We start from the raw sequence: 13779 nt of genomic DNA on the forward strand, positions 1-13779 counted from the left end.
AGGTAGCCTACATCAACTGCCAGCGAGGAACCAAAAGCCACCAAGTGTCTTTAGAAATAGACCCCCTTATGGAATGGGCGGAGTGAAATCTTCAAGGGATCTCGGCCTTCCACATCGTGGGAAAAGACAACGTCAGAGCAGACTTTCTCAGCAGGTTGAGTCTGGATCCAGGGGAATGGGCATTTTTGACCAGAACCTTCCAGCTCCTAGTAGATCACTGGGGCCTCCCATCCATCAACCTACTGGCCACATCTCACAATACGAAGGTCCACAGATTCTTCAGTTGCAGAAGGGATCAGTGCTCCCAAGGGATTGACACCCTTGTCCAGACCTGGCCAGAGGAGGACTTACTGTATTGCTGGGATACAGCGCATATGTTTGGTTGAGTACAGTTTCGGTCACCAGTTTTTTAATCAAGTTTTTAATCAAGTTAAGTTGTATCCAAATTTTATTCAAGTTTTTCAATAGTATGTTCAACTGGCTTTTGAAGAGAATGGCTGAGGTCACTACAGGGGTATATCTAAGGTGACGTCCGCTTTGAAACCTGACTCAGTCTCCATCTGCTAGCAAGGGAGCACATAGCTCTTGATCCTGAGTCCATCTGTCTACACTAAGGGAAACAAAATTATCAGGTAAGTAATTTCTTCATTTGTGTCTCTCACACACACACACACACACCAACAGTGACCAGTTTGTGTCACACACACACCAACAGTGACGTTTGTGTCTCACACACACACACACCCCAACAGTGACCAGTTTGTGTCTCTCTCACACACACACACACACACCAACAGTGACCAGTTTGTGTGTCTGTCTCTCTCTCTCTCACACACACATACACACCCTCACTTACACGCTGGCTCATTCTCAATTTCACTCACTCCCCCCCGAACACAAATGGGAGCTGCAGCAGCCTTCTGCTGCCCCTGCAGGCCAAGAAATCCCATCGGCCACGGGACTAATGCTATCTCTCATTGTTAATCATCAGCTGTTTTTTCTCCAGGCCCACACTACTCCTCATGCTGATGCTGCTATTTTTGAATGCAGTATGACCCTTTCTTCCCATGTGTTCCTCTCAGCATCACATTTAAAACTAATCGGAGAAAGTTGTTTTTTACTCAACGCACAATTAAACTCTGGAATTTGTTGCCAGAGGACGTGGTTAGTGCAGTTAGCGTAGCTGTGTTTAAAAAAGGATTGGATAAGTTCTTGGAGGAGAAGTCCATTACCTGCTATTAAGTTCACCTAGAGAATAGCCACTGCCATTAGCAATGGTAACAAAGAATAGACTTAGTTTTTGGGTACTTGCCAGGTTCTTATGGCCTGGATTGGACACTGTTGGAAACAGGATGCTGGGGTTGATGGACCCTTTGTCTGACCCAGTATGGCATGTTCTTATGTTCCTCTTCTGGGCCACGGGGAGCAGATTGAAGAAAAGGCCATGCTGAATTTTCCAACTTCCACTGACACTGGTGCTGTTCCGGTCTGGTCTTGAGCGTGCTGACAGCCCAGGTGACCGGCAGCAGTGCAAGGATGTCTGCAGTCTCTCACTTGGGTGAAATGAGTGAAAGAAAAAAGCAGCTGGGCCAGCAGGAGTGCGTGACACGCTGGTTGAGAATTTCTGTGCTAAAGAATAAAATTACAATAATTGAAAATATCAACAGTTGAAGCAAATTGAAATGGTTTTGAAGATGCTTTTTTTCATGATGACTCGTGAATTTGTCTTCTGTGACAATGACTGTAGCTAAAGTTACATGACATCACAATAGCAGAACTGCCTGAGATTTCTTTAATGAGAGAGAGATTGTGGAATTTAGACCTGAAGAAAGCTGGCTGGCTGATAGTTTTCTCTGCTCTTCTGTCAAGAATTGTGAAGTCAAGATAGTTGGTGAAAAATATAGAAAGCTACACAGTGAAATAGTTTGGCTGGTTGTAAAGAGGTGATTATTGATTCTGATGCCAGAAGGGTGATCTGAATTAGTGAGATGAAGTTTCAAAATCATCTTTAGCTACTGATTATATGAATTAATCATAAGAAATAGAGGAGGACGTCTCAATAGGAAATATTTTCACTGTGGTGGTGTAACAGCCCTTCAGTGGAGGTGAAAGAAGTCAAAACCGTGGGAGAACTGAAGCATGCATGCAGTGGCGTAAGTTCATATTCCAGGTCCTCAAACAAAAAGTGTAGAGAGGGTCCTCAGGGTTCTGTCTGAAGATCTGGGAGCAGAAGGGAATCCCCTTCTGAAAATATAGTAATAGCTGAGAATGCCCCTTTAAGTCGGGTCCTCTCCTTTCCCCTTTCCCCCTACCCTCGAGTTGTAGTAGCACAGTCGGCAGATACAAATGGTGCAGCAGGCTGTGAGCTAAATGGCTATTATCTGCAGATAACTTCTTTCTGTTTAAATTCACCCTATGACAGTAGAATAATTGTCAAAGATGTTCATATTAGTACCTAGTTGTGCTTAACATGAAATGGTAAAGTATTAGATGATTAAGGACATAAGTTACCATAGTGGGTCAGACAAGAGGGTCCATCAAGCCCAACATCCTGTTTCCAACAGTGGCCAATCCAGGTTTCAAGTACCCAAACACTAAATAGATCTCATACTACTAATTCCAGTAACAGCAGTGGCTATTCCCTAAGTCAACTTGATAAATTGTTTATGGACTTCTCCTCCAGGAACTTATCCAAACCTTGTTTTAAACCCAGCCACATTAACGGCCTTAACCACATCTTCTGGCAATGAATTCTAGAGTTTAATTATGCATTGAATAAGAGAATCTTCTCAATGTTTTAATTGTGCTACTTGCAATCTTCATGGCGTGCCCCCTAGTCCTTGTGTTATCTGAAAGAGTAAATAACCAATTCACATTTAAGTCCCTTCATGGTCTTATAGACTTCTATCATACCCCCCCTCAGCCATCTCTTTTCCAATCTGAACAGCTCTAATCTCTTTAGCCTTTCCTTGTAGGGGAGCTATTCCATCCCCTTTATCATTTTGGTCATCCTTCTCTGTACCTTCTCCAGTACAACTATATCGCTTTTGAGATGTGGTGACCAGAATTGCAAAAAGTAGTCAAGGTGCGGTATCGCCAAGAAGTGTACAGAGGCATTGTGAAATTGTTATATTCACCATTCCCGTCCTAATATTCTGTTTTGGTTTTTTTTTGACTGCCACAGCACACTCAGCTGACTATTTCAATGTATTATCCACTATGATGCCTAGCTCTTTTTCCTGGGTGGTAGCTCCTAATATGGAACCTAACATCATGTAACTACAGCAAGGGTTATTTTTCCTTATATGCATCACCTTGCACTTGTCCACATTAAATTTCATCTATTTGGTTGCCCAGACTTCCAGTTGTATAAGGTCCTCCTGCAATTTATCACAATCCACTTGTGATTAAATGGTTCTGGGGTATAGCGTTTTGGCCAGAATCTAGTTGTCATTTAATATATATATATATTCTGAGTCATTTAACCGACTAGCCCAGTATAAATTTGTCACTCCCTCCCATGCCATTCATTTGAGCATTCAAGGCTTTGAGATCCTGTAAAAGTCCAGCATACTCTTAATTTGTTAGTATTAGCAGTTTAGGGTCAGGATTTACTAATATTTTAGTAAGTCCTGTTCTTTATCAAAGAGCAGAAAATCTGTAGTAATCATTGAAGTGGATTTAGAATTGGATTAAACACAATACTCTAGGGCAAACCAAAATGGTTAGGAGGTTAAATTATTTTGGTGCTCTGTTACATATTTGCAGTGTATATTTTAGTGTTTATTTTTCACACGTTAGTCACAAATCTGTGCATGCACACAGTGTTGATATTGAATGGTGACTTCATTGAACTATACCTTCCACTTTGTTCTGGATTTCATTAATGAAATGGAATATTCATAGAAACATGACAGCAGAAATAGGTCATATGGTCTATCTTGTCTGCCCATCCACACAAACTACTCACTTTACATTCCCTACCATTCCTTCAGAGATCCTCTGTGCTTGTCCCATGCTTTCTTGAATTTAGATTCTGTCCTTGTCTTTACCACTTCCATGGGGAGGTTGTTCCACGCATCCACCACCTTTTTTTTTTTTTTTTTGACATGATGCAAAATATTTTCTGTCATCGAGAAAAATGGCTACACTTTCCTTTCGTTAACTACAAGAATATTCCAAATTCAATAATCCTCTTTCATTCCCCAAAATCCCAATTACCATGTGTATATTTTTATTCTGATTTTCTACTTCACGGACTTTCGTAACACCCCACGGATAGAGAGCACTATCACTCGATATTTTTACCGCTTCGCGGTCATATTTAATCATTGGTCCAAACAGTCCATAATTTTTCTAAATTTTACTCAATTTTTTGTTTCTATAAACCTTTTCTTAAACTGGAGTGCACATTAACTGCAGGATAAAGTTTGACGTGTACTTCCCTTTCAGTGAAGATTCAACAATTGATCCAGAGTCTAGTCCGACATGATGTTTCACTTCTCGCTTTGTCAGGAACCCTCTAGTATCGGAAACTCGGTATTAGGGATTATTCTCCTTTATGGCTTCAACTTCTCCCTCCCCCGTTTCCGTTTGTCCTTTAAAACTACTGGTAGATAATTTGGAAATCCATTATTGACTTAAGTTTGCATGCTCAACTCTGTCATTGAAAATAGTAATTAACAGTTCACCTCACTGAAACTCAGGTCAGTTTTTGAGTTATGTAAAATGTATGTACATAACTTACTACTGTGTTCTGCCAGAGGTTTAATCAAAATATGACCTGTTCTTTATAGGGTTGGCAGGAATGCATTTAAAATATGAAATATTTTTTAAACCTGCATTTTGTTGACCTAGCTGACTGGTCTTTTGCATGTCCTTCAGAGTAGGTATTGCTTGGAAATGCCTTCCTTATACAGCAGGCGTAGGCAACTCTGGTTCTGGAGTACCATAAACTGGGCTGGTTTTCAGGCTATCCACAATGAATATGCACATGAGAGATTTCCTGAGAGTGGGGGACAGTTCATGCATATTCTTTGTGGATATCCTGAAACCCAGCCTATTTGTGGCGCTATGATTTCCAAGTTGCCTACACTTATATACATTGTCATCATTAGGTTAAATAAGTAATAATTTCAGGTAAAACATGCACTTTCTACAATTTGGGGAATAAGGGAAAATCTTTCAATGGGAAATGGTATGCTGTGTATAGCGCAGCTGAACAGTCCATACAAGAGAACAAATAATGCTCAAAATATAATTTCTCTCAATATTAAATTCTTAAACAGCCTTCAATAATTCTTAAATTAATGAGGGACCTCCATATTTATGGGCCAGCTGTCATATGTATTCAGCCAAATGCAATGGTTGTTCATAGACTTACGGGCCAATTCAGTAAAGTCCACGGGAGAGCGGGCAAATGCGCGTCCCTAGTGCGTCCTTAGCGCCTCCTTTTTGACAGGAGCACTGGCTGTCAGCGGGTTTGACAGCCGACGCTCAATTTTGCTGGTGTCTGTTCTCAAGCCCGCTGACAGCCTCGGGCTCAGAAACTGGACGCCGGCAAAATTGAGCATCCGGTTTTCGACCCAACAACCGCCGGCCAAATTCAAATTTTTTTTAACTTTTTTTTTACCCTTCGGGACCTCCGACTTAATATCGCCATGATATTAAGTCAGAGGGTGCACAGAAAAGCAGTTTTTACTGCTTTTCTGTGCATTTTCCCAGTGCCCGAAGAAATTAGCGCCTACCTTTGGGTAGGCGCTAATTTCTGAAAGTAAAATGTGCGGATTGGCTGCACATTTTACTTTCTGTATCCCGCGCACATACCTAATTGGGCCATCAACATGCATTAGCATGTTGCGGGCGCTATTAGGTTTGGCGGGTTGGACGTGCGTTTTCCGCCCCTTACTGAATAAGGGGTAAGGGAAAACGAGCGTCCAATAGCAGTTAACAGTGCGCTCTGTCTGAGCGTACTGTACTGTATCGGCACGTTAGTTTGCCCTTCATGTAATCATAGGTCCCTATTTTTCTTTTGCAATTTTTGTTCTTTTCAATGCTTTGCACAAGTGCTACTAAACTTGTGTGTTTATCTTTGAAAAGCATAGCCTCAACACAGTCCGTGTTTCAGAATTAAATCTTCCTGCATAAGGAGAGGAGATCTCTAGTGGTACATTATACTAGAGAAGAATTCTCATCCCCCTGATGCAGGAAGATTAATTTTGAGACACTGACCATGTCGGGGCTATGATTTTCAAAGATAAGCGCCGCTAAACTTGTGAGTTTTAAGTGTAAAGCATCGAAAAGAGCAAAAATGAATACCCCCCCAAAATATGGACCTATGATTATATGAAGGGCCGAGTCTTATCAATGACTATTGCATTTGGCTGACTACATATGACAGCTGGCCCATAAATATAAAGGTCCTTCAATAATTTAAGAATTATGCAAGGCTGTTTAAGAATTTAATATTGAAAGAATATATTTTTGAGCACTCTGTGTATATTACCATTGAATTTGCATCACGTGTGTTGAAAACTAAATCTTTTTGCAGTTACCAGATTGTAATTAATGTGTATAGTAAAATAGTGCTATAAAGCATGCACGAGTAGGCTGTTATACCACTGGAAACTTTTTTTTTTGTATTTAAATATTTTTATTGGCATTCATAATCTTGATATTGGTGAAAAAGCAAGAGAATACTTTGGAGGTTGTGAAATATTTTAATGGACCAACTACAAGCAGCTGTACATAGCTGGTATTGTGTTGAAGAACTCGCAGGTCCCTTCTGCAAGTGTCTGCAGTAGTTAAACATCTGGGTGTAATGTTTTTTGTTTGGTCCAGTAAATACAGAACCCAATGTTCAAAGTATTCTGGGACCTATACACAAACAAATGTTTATCCATAAATCAGAAAGAGAATCCAGGTGAGTGACTGAGCGACACCAAGATATTTCCGTAGAATGTGCAGGATCTGTTCATATTTGACATTGCATATGTGCATAGGATTTCTGGGCACCGGGGAGGGGGATTGGGGTTAGAAGCTACCTATGTAAAATGGTTAATATTTTCGCAAGAGGGCATTTCTAAGAACTAGCTTTTTTGTCTTTCCACTGGAGACACTTTTGCTGCTTACAGCAGCAAATTCAAACCTGGTTTGAGGGAAGGGCTTCTCTACCAACCTATGGAGGTCTTTCTAGGAGACACTTGTAACAGTGAAACTGTGGGTATACGTTGTCAGGCAGTGGTTTCTCACTCCTAATAAAACATTATACTATGGGTAATTCAAATTATTTTTAAATGATGCTTTGCCTTAAGTCTTAGAATACGTCTTTTCACTACATAGTGCATGTACATTGAGGCATTTTTTTTTCTGACAAAGGTTCATGCATGTTTGTCTAATCCTCTACATTATTTACCTCCCCTTGCTTTGTTTTACATTTGTGCCACCATATGCTTGCTTTCTGCCAATCCCGAGCTTCTATTTGTTCTTGCATTCATTTGGATTTTCTGCTAACTAAAAAAAAAATCAGCAATATAGAACAGCATTAAATGTTTTGTGTTTTGTTTTCTTGGAAGGTACAGTGGTCCCATCTGGCATCTCTCAAGAACAATGTTTCCCCTGTCTCGCGATCCCATTCCTTCAGTGATCCTTCTCCCAAATTTGCACATCACCATCTTCGCTCTCAGGACCCACATCCACCTTCACGCAGTGAAGTGCTAAATCAGAGTTCTGACTCTAAGTCAGAGGTACCTGACCCAACTCAAAAGGCTTGGGCTAGATCAGACAGTGACGAGGTGCCTCCAAGGGTAAGGAGTAGCAAGACAAGAAGGTTTGCACTTTGAAAGGATGTGGTAGCTTGTTTCCAAACAGTGCATAGTTGCCCAGAGCATGGTGCAAGTAACATTTCCATGAGAGGGTGGGGCTTTTAAGTTGCTGACTCTTATTTAAGAGATCCATAAGGAAATCAGAATGTTCACTGCTTACAGTAGAAAATTTGTATGTACAGAAATTGTACACTTGGGAATAAACACAAGAAACACCTATAGCATTATGCTTGTCAGGGAAGACCTAGTTGTAATTAACTTTTTTTATTGTACTAAATACATTGGTGACTAGCTAAGAGTTTATTTGCACTTATTTTTTGCTTTTCCTGAAGTAAATCAAAGCGAGTTACAAGAAGCTGCTATAAAATCCATAATCAAAACAACAATAGTACTATAATAGCATCATAATAGACCATGACCAGTAAAATTATAAACCAGCAAAACAAATCCAACATAAAGCAAATTATTTTTGTATTTATTTATTTAAAAGATTTTATATACCGCAAATTGGGCAGTAACCTGACCAGCCAATCGATTTAATTACATTAAAATATATCTTAAAACAATTACAACAACAAATAAAACACAACATAAGACTGTCAAATCAAAAATAAATATAAGGTCAAAACAGAATATAGAACGTCATAATAGGTACTAAAAGCATACAGTATTTATTAAAACCAAAATCCCGTAAAATAAAAATATTAATCAAATGCTTTCTTAAATATCCATGTTTAACTGCTTGCCCAAAAGACATGTAATCCTGCAGTCTAATTTCCTTTGGAAGAGTATTCTTAAAAAGGTATTATATAGAAAAAGGCCTCTCTAGGTGGTCCAATGAAATTCTGCCAAAAATGGCAGTACAAAGAGACCTTTTAAAAGAGTGAAGATTCCTAGAAAGTACATTGAGTCAAATTCTTTAAATAAGTTAGGCCTATCCAATGCCACGCCTTAAGAAATAGCCAGCATCTGAAACTGACATCAAAAAGACAGCAGCCAGTGCAGTTTAACTGTGGGGAAATGTTGTAAAGAAATGTACTTTAGAGTCTCTAGCTGCTGAATTATGGACTAATTGAAGCTTCTGCAATGGGCTTTGAGAGAGACCTGCACACAGTGCATTACAGTGATCCCAACCTCAAGGTGGGCGACCACAGGGATTAGAATTGCTAAGTTATCTTTATTTTGATTTATTACCCCAGGGCAGGGTACAACATGCTAAAATGGCAACGTATTGTTAGACCAGCGGCTATAGTGGCATAACAGGCCTAAGGGAGGAGGATGGCAAGGAGTAAACATGAAATAAAGATTAGATTTGAAATAAGTAATCTAAGCAAAACAATAGGTTGTAGCAATGCCTTCAGGAACTCTGTGTGATACAGGGTAATTTATAGTAGTTCACGTTAATTCTAATGCATAGGGTGGGGGGGGGGGGGCGCATGAGGGGCAGGTTTCAACTGCTTTCCAGGGAGGAAATAGTTAACTGTTTCACATTGAAAGCAAATAAAAATTCTAGCTGGCAAATTAATTTTAGTTTTAAAAAAATATATATTTTTTGCTACAGCTCTAATTTGAAAGTCCATATTTTAAGAGGATCAAGTCTATGGACAAAAAAATTGAAAAAGGTTTATACTGCCTTTTGTCGGGTCAGTGCAGAACGAGTCAAGGATGATATCTGAATCTACACCCAAGTTGTAGGTTGGATTACAACATGTGCTGGTTTACAAAGCTGTGAAGAGTTGTAAAGTGGAAGGGGAGGGTGGGGGATAGAGGGGGTACATACGCAAGGCCACAAACTTGTGGTGAAGCTGGTGCACAGCACATACCTGGAAGTATTAAATGTTAATAGGCCTGGGTATGCTAAACACTTACACAGAATGGCAGTAATCTTATTAGTCATTACCCTGCTATGTGCTACCCATGGTACCAGGGGTTAAATGTCACGCGTCTTAGCAAGTGGGAATCTTAACTTCTGGATTAGAACTGCAGCAGTCTCGTTCGTGCACAGATTCAGCACAGCAGGCCCAGTATCTTGGTTTCTCAAAGGGATCAATCTCCCCATTTGGGGCCACATTTCAAAGGCAGCAACAAGAGACTGAGTTAGATAGGGAGGGTAAGACGCTGTCCTGCCATTCGGCCAGGGGTCAGGAGATGTGTGCACCAGGGAGAGGGGAGACCTCCACCCCAGGGCAATCTGCTCTTTAACTTTGGGCCAGTTAGCATGGAGGAGTATGAAGGGCATTGAAAAGCAATGCACTGCATGAATCCAAGTAGTATACTAAAATCAGACATTCACTTTTTGGCATGTGGGCAGTTTTGTGTTTCAAAAGTGTTTGATCATTTTAATGATAGCACACACCACCAGACGCTATAGTTAGCCACATTGGGAAAAGTATTCAGCATAAAAGATCCATAACCACGCTCCTTTCTCGTAGTATGTTATCCAGTGGAGAAAGTGTGGGAAAAGGGATGCAGCATCAGTGAAATGGGTCAGAAATTTAGACGAGAATAAATCCTATACAGACACAAGCTTAACACATTGCAGAGAACAAGATGGGCCTTCCTGTGGGAGAAATGTTTTTCCAGACCATTGCATCGATGACTTTTGATAACTGGAAACTCCAAACCTATCCAGGATTGTAAGACATTTGAAATGTAAATGATCAATAACTTTGGAATGAGCACAGAAGCACACGAAGGGCAGCTGGGACATTCTTCTTTAACAGACATTAGTTTTCTTACTTATCGTAACTGTAAATTTTACCCCTTTGTCTTCCCCACTTTTCTTACCCCTCTAGACAATGAGCTTGCTTGCCTATCATTTTGACTCTACAACTCTTTAAAGCTTTTAAAACTAAAATACGGATTCTATAATCCAGACCTCCATTTACTTGCACATTGAAAAACGGTCATCCTTTGATCGACCCGTCTTGCATTGACTTGATGAAGAGAAGCCTAGCTCTTGAAAGCTGGTCACCAGCATATTAAGCTCAATAAAATGGTGTTGCCCGCAACTCGTTTGACCTTTTTATGCCTATGTATCTATGTGGGCTAACAATGCAGCCACCATCACATTATTCAGGAAAGAAGAGGAATTCCTGGGCTTCTGTCCAGTATTTCCCCAGTCTTAATATGAAAATGAGGCTTTCAGGTTACCTCCGTGAGAGGTCTTGCTCGTGTCTGGTCAGTTTACTAGTTAAATTCACTCTCTCACACCAGCATTCACTATTCAGTGAAACTAATACAGAGCTTGGGATGTGTTTTTAATGACCAGATGTCTTGAAACAGCTTGATATCATTAGACCATGGCTGCTTGTTATGCTATGACGACAGTGCTAGTAAGTGTGCATATTTCATACTCCATTCTGTTTATGTGATGAGAACATAGCAGAAATATTGAAATGGACTGCAGAGAAGAGACTGCCAGGCCCTTATAGCCATAAATGGTTTTAACCAATAAAACGCACGGATCTGAGCTGAATATCATGGAGCAGCTTCATGCAAGGAAGTTAAGACCTTGTTTTCTTAATGCCGAAAAGATACGAGTAACGAATCATAAGACCGAAAGGGAAGTAAACCCCTAAATATACACAATAGTCATCATAGGTAACTCTGAAACAGTTCTTTAAAACTCCCACAGTGGAACAGATCCAAGTGGGATCAAATGTAGCTGTATAGTAATCCGTGAACAGAATTGTTTTTAAAAGCCTTTTGCTGTAACTTTTCTGGATAAGTATGAAGGTTCAGATCTTTCTCCCTCCCCCTCCCCCCCCCCCCCCCCAAAAAAAAGACTTTTTTTTTGCATTTTTCTTTTATCACAAGGCAGATGATTGCTTTTGTTATGTTTTATGTATATAAGCTGTGTGGTCTCACACCACGGGCTTTTGAGTCTATTAAGGTTTAAGAGCGTTCCACTTTGGGTGTTTGTTGAAATGTTTGGGATTAGCTATTGCATTATGACTGTGTGACTTGGCAGGCTTATTTAATTTTTGTGACTTGGCATCTTCATTATACTTTTTCGTTGTGAATTTTTGCGCATGCCCCCTCCCTTTTTTTTCCCCCCTCCGGTGGTAGTTTGACATTTTTCCTTTACAATGGATTTATTACTGCAAAGATGCATTTCGGAAAGTATTGTTTGCATCTGAATGTTGCCTCATGGTGGCTATATGCAATTTGTATTAATATATATGTAATTGGAAAAGAAGGAAACAGAAGCATGATAACACACATTTGTTAGTGTGTGCACGTAAGGCGGCTTGTTTTTATTTATATAATTAACATCAAGACTAGATGCATCTTCTCAGTGTATCTTCCTGCCAATTTTCACCTCTTGCTTGCTTATTGCTCATAGGTCCTTGGGTACCTTTAAACTTGTTTTCCTAATTTTTGCATAATTTCAGAAAATTGCTTTCTCTTACCGTCAGACTTTAAAATTTCATATTTTTTTTTCTCAAATGTAATGATTGCGCATGGATGCCATATAGATCTGTTTGGTGGCTTGCAAAATGGAGAAGGCCATCGAAACAGGCACTTTTTTTGCAGATTTAAAAATAAAATGAATACCTGAGGTTTGGCTTAGAATAGCATTCTGAATTTCTGGTGTACATTGTAGGCAAAGAGCAGTAAAATTGGGGTGTACGTCGTGTATTAATGTAACCGCTTTTTTTTTTTTTCCTCCTATATAAGGTTCCTGTGAGGACAACATCCAGGTCTCCTGTTCTGTCTCGTCGAGATTCCCCTCAACAGGGTAGTGGACAGCAAAGCAATCAAGCAGGGCAAAGGAATTCCACAAGGTTTGCATTTCAGAATACTCCTCGTGTCTTTCCGCTTGGGGAAGAAACGAGTCAGCAGACAGGTTGCAGGTGATGTCTTTATTGGGCTAACACAAATAATTCCTGATTGTCTTGCAAGAGTCGTACACCTTTCATTTCTTTTAATGTAAAATGAGCTGAAGGTGGTGATGCCTATATGAAGTGCTGGTAAAAATCGTAAGGAAGGGGCATTTTTTTGTGCTTGGGTGCACTTCTAGCCGTTATGTTTGTAGCGGAGGAATTATGAATTTGGTGAGGAAGGGAATAAATGATGGTGGTTAGTTGTAAGAAAATTGGGTGGGATAATATGTGCACAAATTGCAGTCTGATTAGTATTGCATATCCAAATATTGAATTATAAGTTTAAATGTCTTCCAGTTCTAGATAATTTAGCTTCATGATTGTAAGATATAGAAGGTACTTGGGAAAACATTCCCCTGTAGGTGTTTCGTTTTTTTTTTTTTTTTTGTGGTTACTTTGTCTACTTGTTCTTCTTGGTTTGGTTTGTAGCCTTTTACCAACATAGCATCACTCTTCCTGCATTGGATGGTACAACCCTCTCTTAGCAGAAGAGCATGAATTTAACTTTTGAATTTTGGCATCTTGGGTGATATGCTGATGCAATTCAGTGATATCTTCCAGGGTTTAGTGCTTTTTCTGTCCTTACTAATTGTTTTAAGTTTATTTCTTGCCAGCTTTTGTTTTAGATTTCATGGCTGCTGGAAAGTTATACTTGGAGCAGTGGGGAATATTTCTTTTAGTGAACCATCCTCTGAGAACAATAGTTGTAGGTCTTTTATGACATTTTGTGAATGTATCTATAATTTCTAGCTTGAGGAGTAGTATGTTAATACAAAAGGCATGCGGTCAGATATTCCTCTGTTTATATTGGACTTAATTCTTCTCGAGCATTTAAAGAGTGCAGTTTCCTGGAGATGGTTAGTTGTATCCTTTTTTCTGAAGTTGTCTTGTCTCTTGGGTTAGAGCATTTATTTTGCTACCTTTTCATTTTTGCTGTGGAGAACAATTTGTTTTGCACGTGAAGGATAGAGAGAGAGGAGCATTTGCAATAGTTTATAAAGTGGCACATTTTCAGTGAAACTGTAGAATTGGGTTGCATATCCCCTCCAATTTAATTCAAGATTGAT

At 39.7% G+C, this 13779-nt stretch overlaps 1 protein-coding gene across 9 annotated transcripts in view; it reads left to right on the forward strand.

Moving 5' to 3' along the window:
• The window catches only part of MAP4K4 (mitogen-activated protein kinase kinase kinase kinase 4), a 491439-nt gene that overhangs the window by 357534 nt on the left and 120126 nt on the right, over nucleotides 1-13779 (forward strand). For 6 of the 9 annotated variants that reach the window (XM_029604813.1, XM_029604806.1, XM_029604809.1 and 3 more), the window contains 2 exons: nucleotides 7575-7805; nucleotides 12507-12613. In XM_029604813.1, the coding sequence (XP_029460673.1) occupies nucleotides 7575-7805; nucleotides 12507-12613 (338 nt within the window). The remainder of the gene's footprint in view (nucleotides 1-7574; nucleotides 7806-12506; nucleotides 12614-13779) is intronic. The other 3 variants (XM_029604812.1, XM_029604814.1, XM_029604807.1) reach the window with 2 other exon arrangements.

Source organism: Rhinatrema bivittatum, chromosome 5 (assembly GCF_901001135.1).
Source record: "Rhinatrema bivittatum chromosome 5, aRhiBiv1.1, whole genome shotgun sequence".
NCBI classification, from domain to species: domain Eukaryota; kingdom Metazoa; phylum Chordata; class Amphibia; order Gymnophiona; family Rhinatrematidae; genus Rhinatrema; species Rhinatrema bivittatum.